This window comes from Puma concolor, chromosome C2, assembly GCF_028749965.1.
Source record: "Puma concolor isolate L17-30 chromosome C2, mPumCon1.1.hap2, whole genome shotgun sequence".
NCBI classification, from domain to species: domain Eukaryota; kingdom Metazoa; phylum Chordata; class Mammalia; order Carnivora; family Felidae; genus Puma; species Puma concolor.
The window spans coordinates 144441964-144456524 of NC_141675.1; the positions used below are offsets into that span (position 1 = coordinate 144441964).

General features: G+C 34.8%; 1 protein-coding gene across 3 annotated transcripts in view; it reads right to left on the bottom strand.

Annotated features, from left to right (window-relative positions):
• Positions 1-14561, bottom strand: part of LTN1 (listerin E3 ubiquitin protein ligase 1) — a 69142-nt gene that overhangs the window by 42823 nt on the left and 11758 nt on the right. The window contains exons 5-12 of one of the 3 annotated variants that reach the window (XM_086675800.1): positions 12146-12349; positions 11545-11643; positions 10803-11033; positions 10588-10640; positions 9695-9875; positions 1975-2148; positions 1215-1405; positions 334-469 (exon numbers count right to left, since the gene is read on the bottom strand). In XM_086675800.1, the coding sequence (XP_086531926.1) occupies positions 334-469; positions 1215-1405; positions 1975-2148; positions 9695-9875; positions 10588-10640; positions 10803-11033; positions 11545-11643; positions 12146-12349 (1269 nt within the window). Of the gene's footprint in view, positions 1-333; positions 470-1214; positions 1406-1974; positions 2149-3363; positions 3580-9694; positions 9876-10587; positions 10641-10802; positions 11034-11544; positions 11644-12145; positions 12350-14561 lie in introns of those variants that run through there. The other 2 variants (XM_086675801.1, XM_086675802.1) reach the window with 2 other exon arrangements.

Consider the following 14561-nt stretch of genomic DNA (forward strand, 5'->3'; position numbering starts at 1 on the left):
GCTGTGTCTCTCTCAAAAATAAAATAAAAAAAAAACAACGACGACAACAACAAAAAAAGATCACAAATAGCATCTTCAAAATTATGTTTTGTGTTGCGACTCTATAAGGCTTGCACATCCAGAGACTAATTAGTACTCAGGCATTATGGTATTATTCTAGCAACAACAGTACAGAATTTTTATCTGTATGGTCAGAAGTACACATTACTCAATTTGTAAATTATAAGAATGAAATTTTTATAAAGCCTAATTTAAAAACGGCAACAAGATGCAATGAGTTTGATACTTTGCAGTCAGTGTGCAAAGGCATGATGATTTCTACATTATAAATACCTGATCACTGATGAGCATCTCTTCAATCTCTTCCTCACCTAAGTTTTGCTGCATTATAAAACGTAAGCATTCAAAAAAAGCTGATATTACTGCTGAGCACTCTGAAAAGCTGGTTTTGATTCTCTCTGTTGACAGCCTAAGAAATAATAAACAACTACAGCTTACTCTTTCACAAAACAATAAGCAACTCAGAAACACCAAAATAAACACATGGAAAAGGCATCACACCAAAAGAAGAGGATTTTTTAAAACAAAATTCTTAAACTAAAAACTAAGAACAAAAGGAACTTGGAAAGGTGTGGAAAAAAGCACATTTTCAAATAGGTGTCAAAAAAAGATAATACATATTTATTTTCCAGTCAGGAACAAGTCCATCTGCAAATTTCAAAGAGACGACTTAACCAAATAAAGCTAATAGTGTAGGAAAAAACAGTTCTGTAAGCATTAATAAAAGCGAGTGTCTTTTATTAAGTTCAACAAATACACTGAAATAATTTTTTTTAATTGTGACTTTAAATAGCTATCATATTTAAGCTTATGGAAGTTTTAAACTCTTCACTGGTTCATTTTTACCATTTGGACATTTGTATTTATCAACATACCAAAAAATGCTCATATAAAAAAAAGTCTATTTCAATCTAAGGCCCTTACAATAGTCATTGCACTTTCTGTTGTGCATGACCACTGATGCCTTGAAAGTACCCAAGAAAAAAATCTCAATTGAAATTCTATGAAAAGTTTAATTAAAAGTGTTTAATGAACAACAAAACAATTTGGAGAAATTTAAATGAGAAAGACCATAATGAGTATGTCATTTTACCCGTTTGTGAAACCAAGAAAAATCTCTTCTGCTCTAAAGATCAAGAATTGAAACTCCTTACCCTGCAACTACAGAGGTGAGGAAATTTTTGAAGAAATCCAACTTTGGATCTGTAATGGACTGAGGGAGTTTGCTGATAAATGGCAAAAGATAAGGATATATGATGGTAGCCAGACCCCGACCGCCTTCACGAACCACAGCTGACAGCTTTGGAAACACACTTTTTTTTGCATTTACATGAAGCCAACAGTCCTAACCAAAGAAAAGATGGTAAGAATAATTAGAGATCATAAAATACTTCTCCCAATTTAGACACACACAGGCTGTCAGAAGTAAATATCAAGTATTCTACCTAAAGAGGATAAAATCTCTCACCACCACTGAAAACTAAACTCGGAAATTTTAAGAAACTTATTACATATAGTAATCATGTACCCCACATAGTGAGGACAACATTGATCAGAAATAATTATTTAACTTAAAAGATTTATATAAAAGCTGCTTTCCAAAAGGGACACTAATATCTAATCTTAAATATAAGATTCAGATAAACTGACTTCACTGGACTACGTAAAGTTTAAAGAATAATTGATACTGGCTGGCTAAACTGAAAGTAAAACAAAAACTCTACACTAATTTTATGGTCAGTTTAAGATTTATACCAAGTTTTGGATTAAGTATTTTATTTCCAAGAAAGCATTTTCCAGTAAGTTTTAGGTATTATCATCTGATAGGCTCTGTCTCACATCATATCTAAGGCTTCTAAAATACAAACTAAGACAAGTATCTCAAATGTACTAAATGTTACCTTTCTTACACACCTCAATAGTTGTAAGTGTATAAAGTACAGCTTCCCAGAGAGCCGGGCATACAATGGGGTCACTGTCATCAATGCTAAGTAGAACAGATGGGCTCACTTTGGATGCTTCATCTTTCATCACCTGTGGAATACGCTGGCACAAAGCAGAAACTAACTCAAAATAAGCTGAGCGGATCTAAAACGAAAAATGAAAAGCTGGATTAAATTAAAGCCTAGTAGAGCTATGATAAGATTTTTTTTTTTTTTTTTTCAACGTTTATTTATTTTTGGGACAGAGAGAGACAGAGCATGAACGGGGGAGGGGCAGAGAGAGAGGGAGACACAGAATCGGAAACAGGCTCCAGGCTCCGAGCCATCAGCCCAGAGCCCGACGCGGGGCTCGAACTCACGGACCGCGAGATCGTGACCTGGCTGAAGTCGGACGCTTAACCGACTGCGCCACCCAGGCGCCCCAAGATTTTTAATTTAATAGCTGATAGGTTATTCATACTAACCCTCCCATTAGTAAAACTAAAAGGGCTAGAAAAAAGTATCTTTAAATCTTCCGTCGAGTATCAAATGGCTGAAAGGACATTAGGAATTACCACATAAAAGTGAAGGCAGAAAGAATCCAACTTTCGATTTCTCTGGCTGAAGCAAATACAAATCCTCTCTAATGGCCAAGGCGTTCACCTGGGCCTCATATTATTCCTATTAATATACTAGGCCACACCAAGTTAAATACAGCCAAAGAAAAACTAAGAAACCATGAGTCACTATCAGCAGAAACAAAAGATGACAGAGATCTGAGACTTTAAATCTTAGGTTTATCAGTTACAAATTCCTTAGCAACAGTTCTTATTATATTTAAAGAAATACAAGTTTATAGAAATCTGAAAGGAAAAGGATCTTAGAAAAAGCACAGATGTGAAAAAGTACGAAGCACAATTCCTATTCCTAAAAATAGGCAGAAAGACAGATGATAGATTAAAATTCAATTTTAGTTTAAGAGCAGAGAAAGTGAATTGAAAGTACAAAAGAAATTATCCACCAAGAAGCACAGAAAGACAAAAAAAGGTAAAAAACACCAAGGATAGTGTAAGAGACAAGATAAAGAAGGTTTAACATATATTTAAACAGAATCCCAAAGGGAGAGAAGAGAGAACGAAGCAAAGGAAATATCTGAAAAGGTTAATAGCTGAGCATTTTGTAGAGCCAGTGAAATACACCATTCTACAAATTCAGGAACTCCAACAAATCCCAAGCAAGATACATAAAAAGAAATCCACACTGAGACACAGAATGGTGCAACTGCAAAAAACAAAACAAAACAAAACAATACAACAACAACAAAACTCCCACAAGAACAAAGAGTAAACCATAAAAGTAGCAGAAGAAAAAGACAAACTACCTTCAAAGGAAGGACAGTAAGACTGAAAGATGACTTCAACGACAACAATGTAAATCAGAATACAGTGGAATATCTTCAAAAATAAATTAACTGCCAATATTCAATCCTGTACCCAGTAAAAATCTATTTCAAGAATGAGAGTGAAGGAATGCCTGGCTGCCTAAGTCAGCAGAGCATGAGACCCTTGATCTCGGGGTTGTAGTTTGAGCCCCACGATGCATGTAGAGATTACTTAAAAAAAAAATAAAATCTTAAAAAAAAAAAGAGTGAAATAAAAACATCTTCTGATAGAGAAAAAAAGACAATCATCAGCAGACCAACACAAAAAGAAATTCAAAGACGCCTTCTGTATTGAAAGTAGATGATTCCAGAGGGAAGGTAAGAGATGGAAAAAAGAATAATGAGCAAATAAAGCAACAAATATGAAGATAAATCTAAATGAAGATTGAGAATACAATAATAATGTTTTCTGGGATTAAAAAAAATACACATACACATATATTTAACCCCACAAAGTACTTTATTTCTGCATATTTTATATAAAATATTACCAAATGATGTTAGCAGTGTATTTAAAAAGATAAACACATAGCATGACTAGGCTGGAAAATAATATGATCATTTAAACATATGAGAAAGGCAATCAAGAAAATTTCATCATTATTTTATGACAAAAATACTCAGCAAACTAAAAATAGAAAAGCAATCTTAAACTTTATGAAATCTACAGCAAGCATCATAATCAAAACATAAGAGTTTACAACTATTTCCATTAAAGTCAGGAACAAGAAAAGGATGCCAGCTATCACCACCTCCCTCAACATGGTAGTGGAGGACCTAATTCACACACAGATAAGGAAAAAATAAAAAGAATTGGAAAGTAACTCAAACATGTAGCATAATCATAGCAAAATAACAGGCTATAAAAAATATTCAAAAAGATGTAAACACTATCAGAACAAGAGTTTGGGAGAGTTGCTGAATATACAATTTACATACAAAAGCATAGTATACATCTACCAGTAGAAACAAAAAAACGTAATTAAAAAACATAGTGACTGTCACAATAGCAACAAAACCATAAACACGTTCAGGATGGAACATATTATAAAAATAGTACTCTGAGATGAAAAGGGCCTAACACAGCCTAAAAATTTTGGAAGAAGAACAAAGTTGGATGGTTTCTAGACTTATTGTAAAAAAATAATAACTAAGAGAATATGGTATTGGTGTAAGGATAAACATATAAATAAATGGAACAGAATAAAAGAGTCTAAAATTTAAATCCAAGATATAAGGTCAACTGAATTTTGACAAAGGTGCCAGAGTAAGGAAAAGACAATCTTTCAACAAATGGGATACTTCTATGAAAAAAAAATTAATTTGACTCTTACCACTACATCATATACAAAAATTAATTCTAAATGAACCTAAACTATAAAACTTCTAGAACAGAGAAAATCTTTGCAAACTTGAGGTAAGCAAAGATTAAAGATAAGAAATCAAAAGCAAGAGCCATAAAAAATTGACAAACCGGACTTCATAAAGATTAAAAACCTACTCTCTAAAAACCATTAACAAAATGAAAAGTTAAGCCACAGACTAAAAGAAAACATTCATGATTCTTTATCTGACAAAATACTTATATCCACAATAAGTAAAGCACATTCATAACTCAAAACTAAAAAACCAAAAACTCAATTTTAAAATGGGCAAAAGAGATAAATAAATAAATAGGTAAGTGAGCAAAAGAATATTGAGTAAAAAGACTGATACACTGATCTTACCAAAAACAACCATAGGTTCTAGGAATAAAACGCAAAAAACAACTGAAGACAAATCAAAATATGGGAAATCAAAATACGGAGTAAGCAATCCACACAAACAGAGCTTGCATTCTGTGCAGCTGTGCCTGGAAGGTGGTTGCGGTCACCACCGCAGAGGCACAGGGACAGCTACAACTCCAATAAAAAGCCTCGTTGGAGGAAGTGGAAGAACCAGAAAGAAGAGCCCAGGGTAACCAACTCGGCAAGAGAGTGGCAGGAACTCTAGGAGGGAGCGAAGGGAACCCCCACATTTCTGTGTTTATGGTCTAAAACAACTATAGTTGACTCTTGAACCATGCACAGGGTAAAGTGAAAGCTGTTCGAAGCTAAGGCGGAAAGAACTGAGCTGAGATCGGAGATGCTGTCCGCAGCAGGCATGACAGTTTGCAGTTAGAGTCTATCCAAGTTAACGGTCTACCAACACAAAAATATCAACACCCTTGGGAGCAATATAAAACAATTCAGTCTCTAAAACATAACTTTCAGAGTACAGCCCAAGTGTCTATGAACAGGATACGATCTAAAATTACTGAAATATGAAGAGTCAGGAAAACGTGATCCCATTTCCTAAGACAGTAACTGAGATCAATCCCAAGAAGAACAGATGTTATTATCAGACATGAACTCTAAAGCAGCTATCAAAACTACAATCCGTGAGGTAAAGGAAAAGAGAACAATGAATAAAAATAAATAAATAAGAAATAGAATGTACAACACCAAGAATCAACCTTAATGTAAATAAACTATGGACTCTGGACTTCATCGTTTATCAATGTAGGTTCAGGGGTGCCTGGTTGGCTTCAGTCCGTAGAGCATGTGACTTCTGTCCGGGTTGTGAGTTCAATGGCCACACTGGGCATACAGCTTGCTTAAAAAAATGTAGGTTTATCAATTGTTACAAATGTAGCATTCTGGTAGGGGATGCTTATAATGGGGGAGGCTAGGCATCTGAGAGGGGAAGGGATGGGAGGGCATATATGGGAAATCTGCATCTTCAATTGTGCTATGAACCTAAAACTGCTCTTAAAAAAGTCTTTAAAAAAAAAACAACAGGAAAATTCATCAAAGAAATAGAAAATACAAAAAACCAAGTAGAACCTTTAGAAATAAAAAAAACATTAAATTCAAAAGTGAGCAAAAGACTTGGACACCTCAAAAAGATATACAAATGGCCAAGAAGCACGTTAAAATATGTCCAACATCATCAGCCATCAGGGAAATGCAAATTAAAATCACAATGAAAAATCTCTACCCCAGAGGTCAGTAAACATTTTCTTTAAAGAGCCAGACAGTAAAATAGTTTAGGCTTTGTAAGCCATATGGTCTCTCTTCCAACTACTTAGCTTTGCTTTATTAGCATGAAAGCAGCCACAGACAATACAAAAAACTATTTACAAAAACAGGTGTGCCACATTTTGACCCATAAGCTGTATATATCGTTTGCTGATCCCTGAATCCCACACCCATGAAGATGACCTAAATGAAAACAATTGATACAAAATCAATCTCATACACCGCTGACAAAAGTACACAACCACTTTGGTAAATAGTTTGACACCTTCTTACAAATTTAACGTATATATATGTACTCTATGAACCATCAATTTCCTCCCCTGAAATTGCCCAAGAAAAATGAAAATCCATGTCCATAACAGAGACTAAACAATAAAAAGGGATGGACTGCTGATACATGCAACAATGAATAAATCTTAAAAACATTATAGTGAGCAAAAGAAGCCAGAGACAGAATGTTTGGCTCCATTTATATGAACACCTGTATGTCGGTAGCAACAGAAAGCAGGTCACTGGTTGCCTACAGTAAGGGGAAGGATGACTCAAAGAACCCATTTTTGGGTGATAAAAATGTTTAGTATCTTGACTGTAGTGGTTACATGGGTATGTACATGTAGATGGGTAAATACATTGGTCAAAACTTGTTAAACTCTATGCCTAAAATGGTTACATTTTGTTGTGAGTAAATTATACCTCAATAAAGTTGGTTTAAAAATTATTCTAGGATATTTTTTATATACCTGAATACACTGGGATACGACAGGTTCATCGTAACATCAGGCTCAATAACTTTATAAAGAGAGCAAGCTTCCCCAAATCATTCACTTTTTTGAGGAATTCAATAAATTTACTGTAATTTATAGGGAAGAATAAAGTCACATATTCTACGAATTGAGCCAGCCAGATGCCCAGAAGAATGAAGTTCTAAAACAATTTGGTCAATCTTGAAGATGAAGACAAAAAAAGTGATTCACCTGAGCAGTTATCAGGATACATCATAATGTCACGTTAACATGTGATATTAAAATGGAATGGATACAGACTTCTGGTACTGGCATAAGAAGAAACAAAGACCAATGGACCAGAAGGCAGAGTTTAGAGACAAACTTATGAACATATGGAAATTTAATGTACCATATTGGCAGGACCACAAATCAATAGGGAAAGAATGAATAGTTCACTAGGTGATTTTTAGGAATACTGACTTACTACACATGAAGAGAAAGGTGACTAGGTATCTACTTAATGCTGTATAAAAAAAGGTAGATTTATTGATGGATTAAAGACTTCAGGGGCTCCTGGGCGGCTCGGTCAGTTGAGCGTCCAACTTCGGCTCAGGTCATGATCTCGTGTTTTGTGGGTTTGAGCCCCGCCTTGGGCTCTGTGCTGACAGTTCAGAGCCTGGAGCCTGCTTCAGATCCTGTGACTCCCTCTCTCTCTGCCCCTTCCCTGCTTGCGTTCTCTCTCTCTCTCAAAATCAATAAACCTTAAAAAAAATGTATTAAAAAAACAAAGACTTCACATGAAAAGTAAAGGTATTAAAAAAAGATATAACTATTAAAAATACAAGAATGTTTTTCTGGCTTAAAAGTGGGAAAGGCCTTCATATGGCAAAAGCAGTGATTTTGATTACATGAAAATTACAATGTCTTTCTAAAGAGGACACAGGAAAGGTAACAAAGTGGGAGATTATTTGCAATGCCTAAAAACAACAAAAGGACAAGTATTTAGGATACACAAAGAACTCTAGTAAAATAAAAAACGAAAACTTCAAAAAAAGGGGAGAAAGACATAAACAAGTAGTTTATAGAAGAAACACCAAAATTCAAAAAGCTTATAGAAAGATCCTAAAAGTCACTAGTTAGCAGAGTAATGAAAAAAAAATTTTTTTGAAACCCTATTAGACTGGTAAAAATTAGGGAACTAAGGATTCTAGTCCTGGCTAGGATATAAGGATACACAGGGCTCATCAGGCAATGATGGTTGAGTGTAGAGTAATGCAGCCATTCAAGAGAGCAATCTGGCACCAGTCAGAAAATTAAGTATGCATATCCTCTTTGACTCAGCAATTCAAAAGCTAAGAGAATTTCAGAAAAAGAAATCCTTGCAGATTTGAAGGCACATGAATGAAGATGTTCACTGCTGCACTGTCTGTGACAGCAGGGAGTTGAAGGCAATCAGTGCATCTATCACTGAGGGAATGCAGAGGTAAAATAGAAGGGATGCGAATTTCTTAATCCTACATAGTATTTAGAAGGCCTGATCAAATACTCATATAAGGACATGATAGATTTAAAGTATTTTTGTACTTTTAAAAAAGTACTGAGAACTTGGGGCACCTGGGTGGCTCAGACAGTTAAGTATCCAACTCTTGATTTTGGCTTAGGTCATAATCTCACAGTTCAGCAGATGGAGTCCTGCATCAGGCTCGGTGCTGACAGCATGGAGCCTACTAGGGATTCTCATTCTCTCTCTCTCTCTCTTCCCTCACCCCACCCAAATAAATCAACTTAAAAAAATAAAGTACTTAGTTCTTAAAAAGCACAAGTAAAAAATACATTCCAAAAGGCGGTGATATACCCAATAGAGAAAGTGTTACAGAAGCTTCATTCAGGCATGACTTCTAGTGCTATTGTCTTTGTCAATGTTAATGAATCAACAATATCTATTAATGTCTTTACAGAGACACACATAAAACAAGGTTTCTTATTGACCAACGGACAAAAATGTGACCAGAGACTCACAGGCACCCAATCCTATATTTCCCCTAAGAGTAATGCTGCAGTATTCACTTAATCAATATTCATGGGTTCTTCATATAAGCTAATTACCATGAATAAGAAGAATCAACTATACATACAAAAGGACATACACTAAGCACATTTAGAATGGTTAGCTAGCAGAGGATGGAGAAGGAGACAGAGACATAAGAGAAAAAAAAAATGCATGAAATTAGAAGACCTTCATGCACACCAACAATTTTAAAGTACCATGAACAGAACAGTGTGATAATACAACTCTGAAGTCTAAATAACTAAATAAAAAAGTGAAAATACAATAACATTGCAGTAAAAGAGGCAATTCAGTCCAACCACAAAGATGTGTTTGCAGAGTTTTAAACCTAAACAATAAGCATAAAACACAAACATAAACTAACAAGATCAGGGTGGAAAAAAGGAGTCACAGATGTTTACAATAAAAGATTAAGATACCTGAGGTATACTGTGTTTTCCATATTTCCAAAACTTATTCTGTGATAAAAGAGACTTAAATTTTTCCTCCAGAGAATCAAGCTCATTATCAGGTAAGAGGCAAAGCAATTTTTTTAATGCCAATAAGGAACAAGTTACAACCCGATAGAATTTAGCTTCTCTTTCTTCCTCTGGAACCGTTCTTGATGTGAAAAGAAAATAAACATATATAAGAATTGAGCATAAGCCAAACTACATACTTAGCACTTCTATTTTAAATGTTTTATCATTAAATATCTACCAAAGTTGCTTTATTTTTATTTCTGCATTCTATTCGTCCTGTGCCAACCCTCCTCCCTTAAAATACAAACAAACACAAAATTTGAATCACATATTTTTCAACTAATACAAGGGGAAAGTAGATGAAAAGCCGTGGCTTGAAAAAAGTGGGCAATACACTGTTCTCAGTAGCAAGTAATAGGATGAGTCTAGGGAATGGATATCAGTGCATCTAGGATTACTTGCCATTAGGGACTCCTAATAGTTTGACTAGTACGCAAAAGTAAATGGGTGATTTTACCACTCTCAACAGAACTATTCAGAGTTCTTCCACTAGTTCAACCGGACCTTAAAATGATTCCTGCTAGGACAATCAAAAGGTAAATGTGGAAAAATATAAAAACATCTCTTTTTAAACAACCAAATGTGTAATGCCCAGATAATTCAAGTTAAATAGCAAGATAACTGCAAGTAAAAACACTTAAAATAGCACCTGGCATATAGCATTATAGTAAGTATTCTCATCTCTACTTTAAGAATCTCTTTTTTAAAAATGTCACATTGAAATTACCATCTTGTTATGGATGAGTGAAGCCAATCCTTAACGTGAGTTACATAGATATAACACAACTTACTGTGGATCACTGAGTGTATCAGGTGTTTCTTTTATAAGATGATCCTGTAGCACCTACACAGGAGGAAAAATCCCATGAGCCTTGAGATTTTATTGAACTGTCAATGGTGAACAGTTAGAGCATAAACCTCGTCTTACTTAAAAGCTCTTACCCCTTCCCCGCAAAATTAGCAAATTTTAGCTAATTTTAAAATTAGAATCACTCCAAGAACTTACACTTGTAATTTCATCCTTACAAAATGCTATGGCTTCAGGTTGCTTGCTTGGAGGGAAAGCTGCTTCAAAGGCATCTTTTGCTGCAGATGCAGCTGGCGTGTAAGTATCACACTGAGCCATTAACCAATAGCCCATTAAACTTTTTAAATAAGGAGCCAAGTGTTTCTTTACTTTAAGGATAAGCTTTTCAAAAGCCTGCTGCGTGGCTTCTCGAACCCGGCGATCGTGATCCTATTGAAAATATAATATGGTTTAAAATATCTCTAACCCATAAAAACATATACAGACATTTCCAGATATGCTATGATGACCCATTAGTAAGAATTCACCTATGTGCAGAGCTAAACTAAAATTAATTATTATGTGAAAAAAATTGATTAATCTTTCCTTTTCCCCTTCTCGCAATGATAAAAACTATTCGAGATAGACTATTCAAGGTTAGGCCTTCAATAAATATTAAGCAATTCACTCTCATTCTCTTCCAGCAAATATACAAAGAAGTTAAACTGTCAGAATTTACTATAACTAGAAAGTATCTAGGTAATCCTCTAGTAATCACATCAGTTTTGAAAACCCAGACTTCAAATACACTTTATACAACTTAACATGATCCAAACTGCATAATATTGACATAACATTCTATACTCCTCACCAAAAATGAATCATGTACGTGTAATAGTTCTCATGACTTCAATCAAAAACTGTACAACGAAATAAACTAGTGTAAGTTTTTAATACTTACAAGTGAAATTTTGCAGAAAATTCTTGGCCAGTATGGAAGAACTCCTTTTACGACTTCTGTGTCTCTCTCTGTACACATGGTTCCAAATTCCTGCATAGCCTGAAAGTAAATTCGCAACATTACTAAGAATCAACCGCCATAATATTGGCTACTCATTAGATCTTTTCTGTGCTAGAAACAGTCTATTTTATGTAACGGGAGAATGCACTGCTTCTGTTTGTGCCATATGGGACTAATTTGAAGGGTTCCTTCACAGCATACTATGATAGAAGCTTCTCAATTTTTTTAAAAAATAAAATATGCACAAAGAACTCAATTTAATATTATAAGGTCAAATTTCCCATTCTCTAACGGGAAAAACTGCACAGCCAGAATTCCAAAATGGTTCAAGTAAGTGCAGAATGACAAACAAATTTGTAATCCAGAAGACAAATGGTAAACTAAGCTTAAGTCTATGTGTCAGAAAAAAGGACAATTGTAAAAGAACTTATTAGTGATAAATGATTGCTCATTTTGCTTTACATAAAATATACCAATTGACACGTTGTTCTAACTAAAGAATTTTCTTGATCATTTTTATAAAAAACAACATAAAACTTACTTTTAACTTTGTTGTGACATCTTTCTTAGAAAGTTTCCGCAGCACCATTCGGAAATCAGAATCTACAAGACTGTCAATTTCTTCAGCTCCCTGAATAGCAGGAACATAGCCGAGGTCATTCTGTGACGTTCCAAAACCAATAAATCCAGGCACTGTTCCCTGTTCTTTGGCAAGGAGTTCTGCAGCTCGGCCACTGTTTGAAGGCTGATAAGAAAGTGGGGGGCAGGGGGAGATTCAGAGTCTAGGAAGAGTTCAAAATTTAATTTTGAGTTCTTATCCTTCACAATTCCCAGAGAGGAACAAGCTTTTATTTGAGAAGTTTTGTTTGCTAGTTTTTTTTTTTTAATAAAGCCTCTCTTTTTAAATGTTTTTTTAAATTTATTTATTTTGAGAGAGAGAGCATGAGTGTACACACACACACACACACACACACACACACACACACACACACACACACGACTAGGGGAGGGGCACAGAAAAAAAGAGAATCCCAGGCAGGCTCTATACTGACAGTGCAGAGCCCAATATGGGGCTTGATCTCATGAATCAAGAGATCATGACCTGAGCTGAAATCAAGAGGCAAAAGCTTAACTGACTGAGTGACCCAGGAGCCCCAAGAACTTTTTATTTCCTAGCCTAAGATTTCATCCACTGCAATGTTCCCATCACTAAGAATCTATTAATAATTATCCTAGGAACCATTTTCTGGTTTGCTAAACATCAGAAAAATGTTTATTAAACTGGACACAATCCATTAGTGGCTCATGATATTAACTTAATGGGTCAAGACAGCATTTCAAAAAAATAGAATAAAATGTTAAAACTCAGAATGCATCACATACAGTAAGAATAAATACTACTTTATAAAATTAATTTCCAAATTTGTATAAAGAGTATATACACACAAATGTGTACTATGTAATGATATAAAATTGATTCATAAATGAATTGTATCTTTTCATCCATTCAACAAACATTTATTAAACAATCACCATGGGACCAATCTAATGATAGCTATTTCTACGACTAGGAGTTCCTTGAGGGCAGACACACTCATTTCTACATACCCAAAGTTACTCTAACTTCTTTGAGCTATAATGGTCACAAATTATATTACTATGGACATAAAATCAATACAATGGTCAGGATATATGATACATTCCTTTGAACCATAGCCTGTGGTTTGTTAAATCGATACACAATATAGTAGCTTCCTAGTACAAAAAGTTAATAGGTTGATTGCGATAAAGAAAACATTTAAACTGCTAAAGAAACAAACATATCCATTGTTAGCTAATAGAAAAATGCCTCAGTTCAATGTCTAGCATGACGTTACAACCCACGTATTCATCTGTTCCTGACCTCTCTAAAAGAATGGCTGAAAGGTGATTCAATTTGCTCATACCTAGCAAAATTGTGTTTGGGAAACTCATTTGTCAAGGAATAATCTCGGCTACTTTCTAAACTGAATGACCAGAAATGAAAATGATAACATGAATTACATTTTTTTTTCAAAATAGTAGCATTTAAGACTAATTTCAAAAAAAGTTCTCCATTTTGGAACTTCATTAAAATGAACTAACATTATTCAGTTCGCCTTTCTCAATATTGGTACATGAATAAAGAGCTACAAAGGAAGTTAGTGAATTATAACACAATGTTGAAAACTAAGTATGATGACACTGGGACATCAGAATTTTATCTATAATACCATTTGTAAAGTTTTATTATAAAACAGAATAATGAACTAGTATAAAAAACTAGTTAATGCTAAAAGCTAAAGGAGTCTAGGCTAAATTCTGAACTGACCTGAAATACCAGAGCTGCTAGAGGTAACTGAGTGAAGAAAGGTATGAGATTTCCAATTTCCAATGGTAAAGTAACAAATTATTTTTAAAATAGGCTAATTGTGTCTTTTTATTCAATGTTTACTTTGAGCTTAAAATAGTTACTGTTTCTTATTACTTCCTCTACTGTATATTAAATGCTTATACCCACAGTTCAAAAATTAAGAACCTTGATTTTATTCCTTATACTACATGCGCTTCATTTTTCTTTTTTTTTTTTTTTTTTTTTACAGAGAGAGAGAGAGAGAGAGAGAGAGAAAGCGCACATGAGCAGGAGAGGGGCAGAGAGGAAGAGAGAAAATTTCAAGTAGGCTCCACGGTGTCAGCAGAGAGCCAGACGCAGGGCTTGATCTCACAACCGTCTGTGAGATCGTGACCTGAGCCAGAACCAAGAGTTGGGCTGGACACTTAACTAAGCCACCCAGGCACGCCCCTACTTCACTCCTTTGTGCCTGTCTTCTAGAGGTATCTGAGGTGGCAATCCTGACTCTACAGTTTAAAGGCCAAACTCTGGAAGATTTACAAGATATTTCAGCATCTGGCCTCCACTTCTCCAAGGTGTATCTCCC